Source organism: Pristis pectinata, chromosome 21 (genome assembly GCF_009764475.1).
Source record: "Pristis pectinata isolate sPriPec2 chromosome 21, sPriPec2.1.pri, whole genome shotgun sequence".
Classification (NCBI taxonomy): domain Eukaryota; kingdom Metazoa; phylum Chordata; class Chondrichthyes; order Rhinopristiformes; family Pristidae; genus Pristis; species Pristis pectinata.
Window position 1 is genome coordinate 12,083,366 of NC_067425.1, and position 14,340 is coordinate 12,097,705.

The 14,340-nt window shown below is 41.2% G+C and overlaps 1 protein-coding gene across 1 annotated transcript in view; it reads left to right on the top strand.

Annotated features, from left to right (window-relative positions):
* Positions 1 to 1,887: 1,887 nt before the first annotated feature.
* Positions 1,888 to 14,340, top strand: part of ddx52 (DEAD (Asp-Glu-Ala-Asp) box polypeptide 52) — a 28,764-nt gene continuing 16,311 nt past the window's right edge. Inside the window, exons 1-8 of the mRNA XM_052035424.1 lie at positions 1,888 to 2,030; positions 4,470 to 4,701; positions 6,819 to 6,958; positions 7,072 to 7,257; positions 9,487 to 9,630; positions 11,153 to 11,264; positions 11,619 to 11,691; positions 13,865 to 14,068. Coding sequence (XP_051891384.1) covers positions 1,938 to 2,030; positions 4,470 to 4,701; positions 6,819 to 6,958; positions 7,072 to 7,257; positions 9,487 to 9,630; positions 11,153 to 11,264; positions 11,619 to 11,691; positions 13,865 to 14,068 — 1,184 coding nt within the window. The 5' untranslated portion in view covers positions 1,888 to 1,937. The remainder of the gene's footprint in view (positions 2,031 to 4,469; positions 4,702 to 6,818; positions 6,959 to 7,071; positions 7,258 to 9,486; positions 9,631 to 11,152; positions 11,265 to 11,618; positions 11,692 to 13,864; positions 14,069 to 14,340) is intronic.

A 14,340-nucleotide genomic window follows, 5' to 3' on the forward strand; every position in this document is an offset into this window, starting at 1 on the left:
CCTTACCTGGTCTGGGTTATATGTGAATTCAGCCATCTCTGTTGACTCTGTATCAAATGGCTTAGAAAACCATTCAGTTTAAGGGCAAAAGGGGATGGAAAGTAAATGCTGGCTTTATTGTGTGAATAACTAAAAGAAAAAAAGTCTTTGCTTGCTAACACATTAGGGTTGACCTTCATGGAAGCATTGTTAAAGTACAAGGACATTGTGAATATTATAAACAGCACAGTTTTCACAATTTCATCTTTCAAAATGGATTTAGAACTAGTCTACAGGACTAGCTGGGCTATGGTTTTTGACTGCATACTAACGCCAACACACTTGGAGTGTGGCGTGACTGGTTGGACAGTCAGTGGTTGAGGCAAAAGCAAGAGGAACAGCAAGGATACCTTGATCCACATACAATTGCTTCATGAGGAATTTGGGGATGTCATTGTAGATTTATACTGCCCCCTTGTGTCTTTAAGGTCCAGATTTATGAGGATTCGCCAGTGTTCCCTTTGCATCTTCAAGTCAATGTGAAGTGAGTCTGTGACATTTTGTTGTTGATGTAATTCCAGTATATGAATGTGTTTGATGTTTGTGTTGAAGTAAATCACCTCCGTTTATAAGACGTCACGGTTTCAATGCCCAATTCAATCAATTCTCCAAGAACTATAAAATGTTAGCATGTATTGCTTGTCTTTGCATATGATAATGCTTTTCATCTGAAGTGAAATAGCATGGGTCAGAGATTCTGCTGAGAAGTCATTGTTTCAATGCTCAACTTTGAATGCAGAGGGAATGCGCCCAAAATTTACAAGTACATCAGCTTTTCTCCAAAATCTTCCCATAGTAAATGGACATGTGGAGTAAGTTATGTTTTCCCCAATTTCTTTCTAGTTCTGTTTATTAGGCAATGCTCACTACTAAGTTGCAGTATTAACTTTATTAAGCTTGGCCATCCAGTTACCTGCAAGCAGACGTGTCTGCTTGGATTTGGAAATCAAATGTTTGATTACTTACATGTCAAAGTTCAAGAAACAATATAGATCTTGCTTGTTCTCCGGTTCATGACAAACTGACTTATGTCAACCAGGAATATAAGCTTCTGTATCTCTAAGCTGGAGAACTAGGGTAAAAGTAAGCCAAGCTCCTCACATGTTCATTATCTAGGACCAGTTGCTGAAAACGAGTATTTGCAAAGACTTCTTAGAACAGGACTTCCCTCTAAGATGGATACCCTCTAAGATGGAATATCATGTCTCATCTTGCACATTCAGATGGCTGAGGGCATCATGAACTATTTTCAGGTATAAATCATTATTCTGTGGACTTTTTTTGAACTATATCCAATGAGGACATAGATTCTGTTCAGAATTGTTCCAATTAAACATTCAAGAACAGCTACTTCCCTTCAACCATTCAGTTCTTGAACCAAATGGCACAACCCTAATCATTGCAGTATAGCAACGCTATGACCACTTTGAATACTAAGCACTAAAATGGACTTTGTTTTTTTTTATGTTCTAATTGTGTTCTTTCTTGTGAAAATTGTGTATAATTTATGTTTCATTTATGTTTTTCTTGTGAACACCTCTTATCTGATGCTATGTGCCTGTGATGCTGCTTCAAGAAAGTTTTACATTGCACCTGTGCATACATGTACTTGACCCATGACAATAAACTCGACTTTGAGTTCAAACTGCTTAAATAAAACACAAGCCTATTCCTACTCCTTAGTTACTTTAAGCTGATTTTCTGTCTTTAGTTTCCAAGCAAGTAGAACGTGGATTATATATTTATCACAAGTGTTCATCCTCCATAACCTCAACCAAAAGTTCCTTCACTTTCGGGTGTACTGCTCCTTTAATTCCAGGCGGGTGAGGCCGCCTGTCAATCACAGATCAATCGCTGAACTCGGCGATCGATGCTTGGGGCTGCGTCGCGTCCTCTCCATGGCGATGGAGGCGTTCGAGCTGTTCCGAGCGCTGGGCGCCGGCGCCACGTTTGACTGGAAGCGGTTCGGCCGCGACGCCGAGAGGCTGCGGGTGAGCGGCGGAGCCCGGGCCTGGGGGCTTCGGTTGGGTGGTGCCTTCGGCAACTGTGTGCGGGGGCGAGGGTTGGGAGGGAGCCCGGTCCCCCCCCCCCGGTCCCTAGCCCCCGACAGCTTCAGCTCGGCCCGTCCCCATCTCCCCGGCACCAGCGGTAAAGGGGAGGCCGAGGCTTATCTAGTCTTGGTCCCCGCTCCTCTTTGTTCCTTCTTCCCCATCAGCCGTGTAACGTTTGACGGCAGCGAAGGAGGCCGTTCGGCCCGTCGGGCCAATGCCAGCCCTCGGTGCAATCCTCTGAATCCCACTCTCAGGCCTATTCGCGTCCCCGCCAACCTCCCCTGATTCTCCCGCCTCCCACCTGCACTGGGGGTAATTTGCCAGCAGGGGATTGACCCATCTGCACGTCTCTGGGATAAGGGAGGATCCTTTGATGGGGAGCCCATGTGGTCACAAGCAGAATGGGTAAACTCAAGAAGGTGGTATCCATCATTAAGGACCCTTGCTACCCAGGACATGCCCTCTTCACGTTACTACCATCGAGGAAGATCTACAGGAGCCTGAAGACCCACACTGTGTTTCAGGAACAGCTTCTTCCCCTCTGCCATAAGATTTCTGAATAGTCCATGAAAACTACCTTGTTATTCCTCTTTTGCACTATTTAATTATTTTATTTTTGTAACTTGCAGTAATTATTATGTCTTGCACTATACTGCTGCCACAAAACAACAAATTTCATGACACATGTCAGTGATAATAAACCTGACTCTGATTCTGAACTCTACATGGACAGCATGGAAGCTAGGACTGAACTTGGGTAGGTGGAACTATGCTGTGGCTTGCTGCCCTAGATCCCCCAAGAGACCAAACTTCTGTCCACCTTGGCCTTGAGCCCTGATGCAGGGTTTCAACCAGAAATGTTGACAATTCCTTTCCTCTCACAGATGCTGCTGTTCTTCCAGCAGATTGCTTGAACATGTTCAGTGATGGCTTCCACAGCTCTGTGAAGTGGAGGGGCAAGAAATTCCTCCTTGTCTCAGTGTTAAATGGGAAATACTTTATTTTGAGGTGATGCACATTGAAACTTGTAAAATTCTTATAGGGCTTGACAGGCAGGATGTAGAAAGGATGTTTCCTCTGGATAAGTAGACTGGAACCCACGGTCACAGTCTCAGAATAAGGAATTGGCTGTTAGGACTGAGATGAGAAACTTCTTCACTCAGAGAGTTGGGTCATTGAGTATAAGAATCAAGAAATTGTGTTGTAGCTGTATAAAACTTTGGTTAGGCCACATTTGGAGTATTGTGTTCGGTTCTGGTCACCCCATTACAGGAAGGATGCGGAGGGTTTGGAGAGGGTGTAGAGGAGGTTCACCGGAATGCTGCCAGGATTTGAGAGTATTAGGTATAAGGTGAGGTTGGACAGACTTGGATCGTTTTCTCTGGAGTGTCAGAGGCTGAGGGGAGACCTGATGAAACTGTATAAAATTATGAGAGGCACAGATAGGATAGATAGTCAGAGTCTCTTTCCCAGGGTAGAAATGTCAAATAATAGAGAGCAGAGCTTTAAAGCGAGAGGGGGAAAGTTTAAAGGAGATGTGCAGGGCATGTTTTTTCTGCACAGTGGTGGGTGCATGGAATGTGCTGCCAGGGGTCATGACAGAAGCAGACATGTGGCGTTTAAGAGGCATTTAGACAGACACGAACATGAAGGGAATGGAAGGATACGGATCACGTGTAGGCAGATGGGATTAGTTTCATTTGGCATCATGGTCAGCACAGACGTCATGGGCTGAAGGGCTTGTTCTTATGCTGTTCTGTGAATCTTTGGAGTTCTCTACCTGAAGGGGCTGGACAAACTCGGTCATTGATTTAGTACAACAAGAAATTCAGAATTCAATATTAAGAGAATTGAGGAATAAGGGGATAGGAGATCATCCATGATCTTGCTGAATGATGGAGCAGGCTTGAAGTAAGCCTCCTAATTCTTAGGGTTTTTATGCCATGTCATTGGTCCTAAATGAGAGATCCCTGGCTTCAGTATCCCACAAAGAGAGTGGACAGTCCTTAAAGAGGATCTGTACAAACCTTGGATATTGTGGCCATCAGTCCCATTAAGATCTGTTGCTGGAGGGAATTTATTTCTCCACTTGGCATCTTAAGGCCATTGTTTGGATTAACAGACTGGACATCCAAGAGTGTAGGTTTTCATGTTAATATGCAACAAAATGTCCTTTTAGACTATTGAGCCCATGCCAGCTCTGCAAGAATAATCTACACTACCATTAATCTATCTGTTTGACCTTGCAATATTTCTCACTAATATTTCTAACCTGTTGAAACTGATGGAAATACTCAGCAGATTAGAAGAGAGAAAACAGTTAATCATATGTTCTTTATGTATATTGATATAAATCTTGTCCATTGTTCACTTTTCCAGACAACAAAATCAAACAATACCATCTTAAGTGAAAACTCTACAGACCTTGACTTTTTTAAGAGTCGGCATATTACAAGGAACAAACCAGTGGAAAGCATTTCGAAGAGCAGGGGGCAGAAAGATGGTTCTGATGGAGAGGGTGAAGATCTCTGCATTTCCACATCCCCAGGAAAAAGAAAACTTGCAATTAGTGGATCAGAAAAGAAGAAAAAGAGCAAAAAGGAAGCCAAAGGTATTCTGTGCTTGCTAAAGGAGCATAATCTCAGTGTGTAATATTACTGATTTTAAAATCTATGGGGTACATTTCTTTTCATAATGAATAATTTCCACTCATACCCAAAAAGGCACATGATGATTTTTTTGGGGCATTGGTGAGTGTATTTAAGGATGCCAAAAGTCTAGTAATTTGCACAAAGGTGTGTCAGATTCTTGCCCAAAATTCTATGCTGTTTGGTCCCTCTTGGCAAACATACAGGTGTGTGGTGGCTTGCTCTAATGACCACACTCTGTTTGAACCATGACATTGCCAATAAATGATTTGACTTTGGGTTCATGGCATCACATCACAGACCAATTGTGCACTAATGTCTAAGAAACGAGATTTTTAGCAGCTGGCACTGGATGGTGCTCAGTAAGAATTTTGGCTGACTTTGCTTTATCCCTCCTAACCAGAAAGAGGGATTCCAGTTATGGAGCCTTTGATCAGTTTACAGTACAGCACAGAGTGTATATAGAACTTGGGGCTGTCCTGGTTCAGTTAGAAAAATTAGAGGAGCAGTAGACCATTCAGCCCCTCAAGTCTACTGTGGTGTTCAATATGATCTTGGCTGTTCCTTTAATTTAGTACCATAGTCCAGTTCTCACCGGATACTCCTTGATGCCTTTTGTATCTAGAAGTCTATCAAACTCCTTAAAATGTGTTCAGCGGCTTGGCCTCTATAGCCTTCTGTGGCATTAGTAATGTGTGAAGAAATTTCTCCTCATCCTAGTCCCAAGTATTTTACTGAATATCCTCAGACAGTGGTCCCAAGTTCTATACACCCTCCCTGCATCCAACCTATTGAGACTTGTCAGAATTTTATGTTTCAATGAGATCTGTCATTCTTCTAAACTCTGGCTCTGTATCAAAGATGCATTTACCTATTCTACCACTGTTAGCAGTATTTAATTGTTTTAAAAGATTTTTTACACAGTGCTTAGATGTAACAGTTCGTTGTGACTAACATTTTCATTTATTAACATTTTTATGCATACAACTTCATTTTTGAAAAAGTGCAATCAACTTTGTGTTTTGGGGGCTAAAATTTAATTTTTCTTTATGATTTCACTAGATTTGCCTTTGTGGACAAGCAATCTACTGTTAAGCCTCCTCCAACGAGGTTTCTCATACAGAAGCCAGGGTAGTTTGGAGGAAGCATTCTCGTATTATTATTTCTCATATATTTTCTTATGATATAGAAGAAGGTCATTTGGCCTATCAAGTCAGTGCAATTGCATCAATCCTATTTCCTCACTTATTTCTTTGTGATCCATTCTATCCTGCATGCCCATTGGACACACTTGTAATTTGCAGTAATCAATGAACCTATCCACCAGCATGTCTTTGGAACGTGGGAGGAAACCTGAGCACCATGTGATCACGGCAGAATATGCAGACTCCAGAGAGGCAACACTGGAGGTCAGGATTGAAGCAGTTGTTGGTGCCGTGTGACAGCAGTACTACCTGCTGCACCACTGTGCCTCCTCTCACTCTGTCTGAAACTTTCTAGCCTACTGCCAATGATGATTCCAATATCTGAAATTTAATGAAGCCAGACATTAAATTTGTGTCCCAGAACCTAGACACACTTTGATAGTTGAATGTGCTGCACTACATGTGGCAAATATTCTAAAAATCAGCATATCACCACTCCCACAGTGGCAGACGATATGATTTCCCAACTGGCTGCCTCCTGCACTTGAATGTACTGTTGACAGGAACGTATTTAATTATTGTGGAGTGCAGAGAATTAGAACAGCAGATGACTGAATTATCTTACTAAAGAAACCTCCTGTATTTCTTGGCTGTTATATCAAAAGTAGTGTTGACAGTAATATTGCAGTTACTTGCCTAATGAACTGCTCACTCAAGGGAAAGGCAAAGCAGAAAGGAATACTAAAAATAATGAAATACAGTTGAATTTTGATTACTTTGGTGATGAAAGGAAGAGTTGAGAGTTTGATCTTGGGTTTTCTTTTATTTATTTTCAAAAGTGAAATTCTATGGAGCTATGGTCATTGCTGATGTTGGCACTAAAGGTTCCTATTCTGTCTCTTTTCCTTCCTCCTACCACCCTCACTCAAATTTAGTGGAGACCAAAACAACGTGTGACATTTTTTCCAATATAAAGAATGATGAGGACATTATCCCTTCACTTGAAAGCAAGACCAAAAAAAGTCATGGCACAGAACTTAGTGCTGAGCAACGTGAACACCAGCGACGAGAAAAGGTTTGTCTTTTGTCCATTTCTAGGAACATGCCTACTTGTTTGTTGCGGGAAGGATCATTTAAAAATACTACGGTAATGTTTGCCTTTGTTATAAAATCTTATTTGTTTTCAAGATAAATAAGTTCCGGAGGAAGCATCGGATTTACGTGGATGGGACTGATATCCCTGAACCAGTTGCTACCTTTGAGCAACTCAGACAAGAATATAAAGTCCACACAAAAATTATTCAACATGTGCAGGAAGCTGGGTTCCAACTTCCTACTCCAATACAGATGCAAGCCATACCCATCATGCTACATGTAAGTGTTTTGTTGGTTCACATGCAAAACATGAGCCCTGATGCATCTTGTTGTCGCGAGGTAATGTTGCAGCTCTACAAAACTCTGGTTAGACCACAAAAGTGTCCAGTTCTGGTCGCCTCAATATAGGAAGGATGTGGAAGCGTTGGAAAGGGTGCAGAGGAGATTTACCAGGATGCTGCCTGGATTGGAGAGTATGGATTATGAGGAGAGACTAAGGGAGCTAGGGCTTTACTCATTGGAGAGAAGGAGGATGAGAGGAGACATGATGGAGGTATACAAAATATTAAGAGGAATAGATAGAGTGGACAGCCAGCGCCTCTTTCCCAGGGCACCAATGCGCAATACAAGAGGGCATAGCTTTAAGGTAATGGGTGGGAAGTTCGAGGGAGATATCAGAGGGAGGTTTTTCACCCAGAGGGTGGTTGGTTCATGGAATGCGCTGCCTGGGGTGGTGGTGGAGGCAGATACGTTGGTCAAATTCAAGAGATTGTTAGATAAGCATATGGAGGAATTTAAAATAGAGGGATATGTGGGAGGAAGGGATTAGATAGTCTTAGGCGTGGTTTAAAGGTCGGCACAACATGGTGGTCCGAAGGGCCTGTATTATGCTGTATTGTCCTAACCCTAAGGCATGGTTGCAGACCAGGCAGGTAAGAAAATAAGGAATAGAAGTGGGAGTAGACCCTTAGATCCTTCTTGAAAAAATGAGATGCTGGAGGAACTCAGCAGGTCAGGCAGCATCCGTGGAGAAAAGCAGACGGTCAATGTTTCAGGTCAGGACCCTTCTTCAGGACTGAACTTTATTCCTCAGCAATAAATTCTCAGCACTTTGCTTTAGTCTGAGTGACCCCAAGCTGCAGTATGTTGTTTTTTGTTAAATGCATCCTTTCTATTTGTATTTGTATCCTTGTTAACATTTGTCAGGTTGGTGGAAGGAGGTTATAAGAGCACAATGTAGAGGAACATAACTGTTTAAACCCTCGAATCTCTTTCAACATTCAATAAAATCATGAATGTGACCTAGCTCCATATCCTCAGCACTGAACATCCAGAAGACCATGATTCTTCACTGTCCTACTCCTTGATGCACAATACTGCCTGCACCCCTTCCCCAACAATCAAGATCCATGACAAGTCCCTAATCAACATGAATTGCTTCCCATATCTTGGGAGTCAAAGACAGATGCCAATGACTAAATCCACCAGTGCACCAGCACAAACTTTGGTCACTTGAGGAAAAGAGTGTTGGAAGACCAAGATCTCAGACCTGGCATTAAGCTCATGATCAGTTGAGCAGCAGGGAGTCCTGCTTTCCTGTACGCTTCAGAGCCAATCTACCGGAGGATCCTTAAAAGTGCTGCAGAATTACACCAATAAAGCAATGTTGGTGTCTTCTCCCAGACCAACATTACAAGCTTTAATCACATTAAGCCAGCTCTGTGGATAGGTCACATTCTTCACATGCCTGATATCAGCACTTATGGCAGATCTTGGAATAATGAACGATTTCCATAAGGAAAGAAAAAAATTTTTCAAGGGTGTCCTCAAAAATTTTTTAGAAAAAGTGTAATATCCTCATTGACTCATGGGAATCCATAGCCCAAGACTACTTAACCTTGTGGAAAAGAATCCAGGAAAGCCACAAGCATTTTGGGTGTCCCCAGGAGCACCTGGAGGACAAGTACGGACAATGGAAAGAACCTACAGCAATCCAAACAACCCAGCCCACCCCACCCCACCATCTGTCCCACCTGTGACAGAGTCTGTAGCTTCTGTATTGGGTTCATTAGTCACAGCAGAAAGCTAGAACTTCAGTGGAAACAAGTAATGCGTGACTGAAGTACTGCCTTTTAAAAGAAAAAATAATAATAGCGTGCCATGAGGCTTTATGCCATTGGAACATATTCCCAAAAAAAAGGGTGGAAAGTTGCTGATTAATTTTAATGACCGACATCAATAGTGTACCTGGATGCTAGATGGAATTTCATTTGCACTAGCAGAAATTGTGTGAACGATGCAAATTTTGGGGAAGGTTCACTTTCTGGGGCACTAAATTTGAAGTTCATTAATGCCATTGCAAATAATTGCGCACTATCTCTTATATTTTGAAGACCAATGGATAAATGAAATGAAAATAAGTATTTCTCCGTAGCTAAATATCAATTGATTTAAATATTTGATGTTATATTGGTGTTATCCTGAAACTGTTTTATGTACCTGTCACAGAATCGTGAGATCCTGGCCTGTGCCCCAACTGGATCAGGAAAGACATTGGCTTTTTGCATTCCACTCTTGACATGTCTAAAACAGCCAATGAACAAAGGTTTCAGGGCATTGATCTTAGCTCCCACTCGGGAACTTGCCAGTCAGGTAAGTTTTGGTACTAGAGAGCAATCTGACAGCAAATCTATCAGCTAACCAAAGTTCATTGGTAATTGTCACATTTACCAAGGTACAATGAAAAACTTGTTTTGCATATCATTCATACAGATCAATTCATTACAACAGGGCATTGAGGTAGTACAAGGTAAAACAATAACAGAATGCAGAATAAAGCGGTGCAGTGCAAGTAGACAATAAAGTGCAATGTCATAAGGTAGATTGTGAGGTCAAGAATCCATCTTATCATACTAGAGAACTGTTCAATAGTCTTATAACAGCTGGATAGAAACTGTCCTTGAGCCTGGTGGTACGTGCTTTCAGGCTTTTGAATCTCCTGTCCGATGAGAGAGTGGAGGAGAGAATGTCCAAGGTGGGTGGGGTCTTTGATTATGCTGGCTGCTTTACTGAGGCAGTGAGAAGTGTAGACAGAGTTCACAGAGGGAAGGCTGGTTTCTGTGATGTGCTGAGCTGTGTCAACAACTCTGCAATTTCTTGCAGTCATGGGCAGAGCAGTTGCCATACCAAGCAATGATGCATCCAAATAGGATCTTTCTATGATACATTGATAAAAATAGGTGAGGGTCAAAGGGGACATGCCAAATTTCTTTAGCCTCCTGAGGAAGTAGAGGTGCTGGTGATGTCTATATGGTTGGACTAGGACAGGAGATGTTCACTCCTACGAACTAGAACCTCTCAACTCTCTCAACCTCAGCACTGTTGATGTACTCAGGAGCATGTGCACCACACCCAGTACAATATTTATTTACTTGAGCGAAACATGCTTTTGACACTGAGAAAAAATGCTGGCATTAATACCTTCAAGCCACGGCAGGCGTCAGAATGCATTCAATGATTTTATGAATGAAGCAAGCTGGACTTAATGTGACAAGGCAGGACAATGGCACTGAATTTCTCAGCATCGCCACCAATGTTTCTTGAAGTGCATGAACTGAAGTTTAGGAATTGGCTGCATTGTTTCCTGCATTCCCAGCAATCAGAACCAGGCAAATATTTTGGAACATTTTCTTTCTTTAAGATATCTCCTCAAATTTAAAATTCTTGTGTGATCAAATCCCTCTTTGGTTTCACCTCTCCCTCCAGCCCTAGAACTGTTCTTAAACTCGTTGGCTTCTTGTGCAACCCTATATCCATTCCTCCATGATTGACAGTCACATGGCCCTGATCTCTGCAATACTGTCCATAAACTTTAATGCCCATTAACTTTCACTCCTGAAGCTGATTCTTAAGGCAAAATCTTTGTCTATGCTTTTGGTCACCTGTCATTGTACCTGTTGATGTGACTTATTCTAGTTATGTTTGATGTGCTCCTGTGGTATCCCCTAGGATATATTACACCATTAAAAAAGCGATGTTAGGCATCTGAATCCTAATATTTGCGTTCGTGAGGAAGAAACTGATTTTCATGTACTGTGGACAAGGAAAAATGCAACACACTTTCAAATGTTGTGACTGGTGTTTAAAACATCTGATTTTTTTCCTATATTTTCAGACTCATCGGGAGTTAGTAAAACTCTCTGAAGGTATTGGTTTTAGAATTCACATGATCAACAAAGCAGCCGAGGCTGCCAAAAAATTTGGTCCCAAGACATCAAATAAATTTGGTGAGTAATGTTGCATATTTCCAACTTAAGAGGTTAAATTGGGTGGGAAAAGATGGGTCTAACATCAGGATTGAGCTCTAGTTGGTATCCTTGCCCTTGAAGGGTGATCAAGTATTGTAAGGTTTTTTATTGGGTACTAAATTGATACAGTGGCATTTGTAGCTATGGAACTTTTCTGCATTTAAACTATTTTTCTCTTTTGTGATGGGGAAAGAATGGTAGTAGATGGAAACTTTATGGGCAAGAGTTTTTTTATGTAACAGACCTTGTTTCTAAATACCAGTGGTAAGTACAGTGGTTCAGTTATCTGATTTTTAGAACCACGTTTATTGAAATGCTTTTCTTTGTCTTCAGATATTTTAGTGACAACTCCGAACAGACTGATTTATCTGTTAAAACAAGACCCTCCAGCACTGGACCTCAGCAGGTTTGATGCTTGTATTTTTTTTACACAAATTTACTCAGAAGCCATAGTTGATGCGTTGTAGACTTGTAGAGTTGTACAGCACAGAAAAGGCCCTTTGGCCCTACTGATCCATACCAACCAAATGCCTGTGTACACTAATCCTATTTACCTACATTTGGCTGATATCCCTCTAAACCTTTCCTATGCATGTCCCTGTCCAAATGTCTAATGTTGTAATTGTCCCTGCCTCTACCTCTTCCTCTGGCAGCTCGTTCCATACACCCACCTGCTCTGTGTGGAAAAACTTGCCTTTAAGATCCCTTTTAAATCTTTCCCCTCTCACCTTAAGCCAATGCCCTCTAGTTTTAGACCCCCCCTAACCAGGGGAAAAGGCTGTGACTATCTGCCCTACTTGTGCCCCTCATAATTTGATAACCTTCTATAATGTCACCTCTTGGCCTCCTTCACTGTAGGGAAAACAGACACCGCTTATTCAATCTCTCCTCATAACTCGTGCCCTCCAGTCTAGGCAACATTCTGGTGATTGCATCCTTCCTAGAGTAATACTCCAAGTGCGATCTAACCAATGATTTGTACAGTTGTAACATGATGTCCCAACTCCTATAGTCTGTGCCTTGGCTGATATGGTCAAGCATATAATACACTGCTGATATCTCTAGCTTTAATACCCTAAAAAGCATAATCTTCTGGTGGAATTTGTTTGTGTTTTAAAGTTGGCTAGTAAATTAAGTGTGATTAAACATTGCAGATGAGAATGTTTATTTTTGTTTGCTGTATCAGATGCCATGACAAATTGTAAGAGAATTCCTCATTTTTTTCCTTGGCTGTGAAGACCAAATGGAGCTAAATCACACCAGATTTAATTGCTAGTCTGCTCAGATGGTTGACATCATTTGCAATGGCAGTAGCTGTTTGACAATCAGCCCCTGTACTACTTGGTTTAGAAGTGAAAAATCAGTTAATGTATCTACTTCTAATTGCTAGCCTGTGATGTTTGCTGAGAAGTGCTGTATTGGTAGTCATGGTCAGAGATCCCCACAGTCAAAAATCCTGCCAATATTTTCAGACCAAACTCTCACGAGAGACATGAATTGGTGCCTATTGTTTTTGAAACCGTATCCAAAATGAAGTATATGTTAAATTGAGGACAGAAACGTAGACCACTGGATCTTTTCCTAAAACTTCCATTGGCTTAATTTGGTATTATGACTTGTATGTTACCACAAATGAAATCAGTTCTGTATTTTGTGTACACGGTAAGATGGAAATCTATTATCAACTTTCTGGTTATTCAGATGAATGTTTTAAACAAATCTTGAGTTTTCTGTACCACAAGCATTTAACAAATTAAGAATGCATTATGATAGGGTGAATGACTCCAACATCTTGTTGGTTTTTTTTGAAGCTGACTGTTGTAAGCAAGCATTTCTTGGGAACAATTTTATGCAAAGGTTGTTGAAATATGGGGTTACTTAATGTGTTGATTAAAATTTAATCTTTTGCTTAGTAGATAGTGAGTTAGTTGTGTGACATGGCCTCCACACTGATTAGTATTTCAGTCTTCATGTTTATGAAATGGTCATTTATAGTACACTAGCAGAAAATAGAATGATATAAAATCAATATTATATATACCAGAAAACTTCTCTTTAGGTCTTTAGCCCTGCCTGTCTCCATTTTTGCTAGAATAAAAGTTATTTTCATTGTCTTGAAAAAACATTTGTCTCCATCAGTATTGCTCTTTTCAAGGTAGAGGTGACCCTTGTGTTATAACCAGTTGGGTAACGAAAATTCACCCTTACAGAATTCACAGACCACTACCCAATGATTTGAGATATGGAATAAAATTCACTCTCACAGAATTTAATGTGTAAATAAGGTAAATTAGCATAAAATTTATTTAACTTTTTCATCTCTCGTTTTTTGATGCACGCGCATATGACGCAGCTTCACATTATGTAAAATCACGAGATGGACCATCTTCTAGGAACACAACCCCCCACCCCTCTGTAATATAGGGGTCGCCTGTAATGAGAATGTTACTCAATTCTTGGCTCAATTGGCTTTAAGTAACATAGAGAATATGCTGATGTCAGTTAACATTTGAATAGTTTAGTAAAGTATAAACTGAAATGGTTCTGATTTCTGAAATGGTCCTATTGATGAATTTCAGGGTGGAGTGGTTGGTTGTTGATGAATCGGATAAATTGTTTGAGGACGGCAAATCTGGATTTCGAGATCAGTTGGCCACCATCTTCCTGGCCTGTACATCTCACAACGTGCGGCGAGCTATGTTCAGTGCCACATTTGCAATGGATGTGGAGCAGTGGTGCAAATTGAACTTGGACAATGTGGTTTCAGTGTCAATTGGTATAAGGTGAGAAAAAGGACAACCATTGGTATTTGTGCTAAGTTCACTAATTGCTAACCCAGTTTTAGAGTCATACAGCATCAATATGCCCTTTGACCCACCATGCTTATGTAGACCGTCAAGTACCTATCCATACTAATCCCATTTACCACTACTTGGTCTGTAGCCTTCTATGCAATGGCAATTCAAGTGCTCATCTAGATGCTTGAATGTTGTGAGAGTACCTACTCCACCACTCACTTAGGCAGTGTGTTCCAGATTCTAGCTACCCTCTAGGT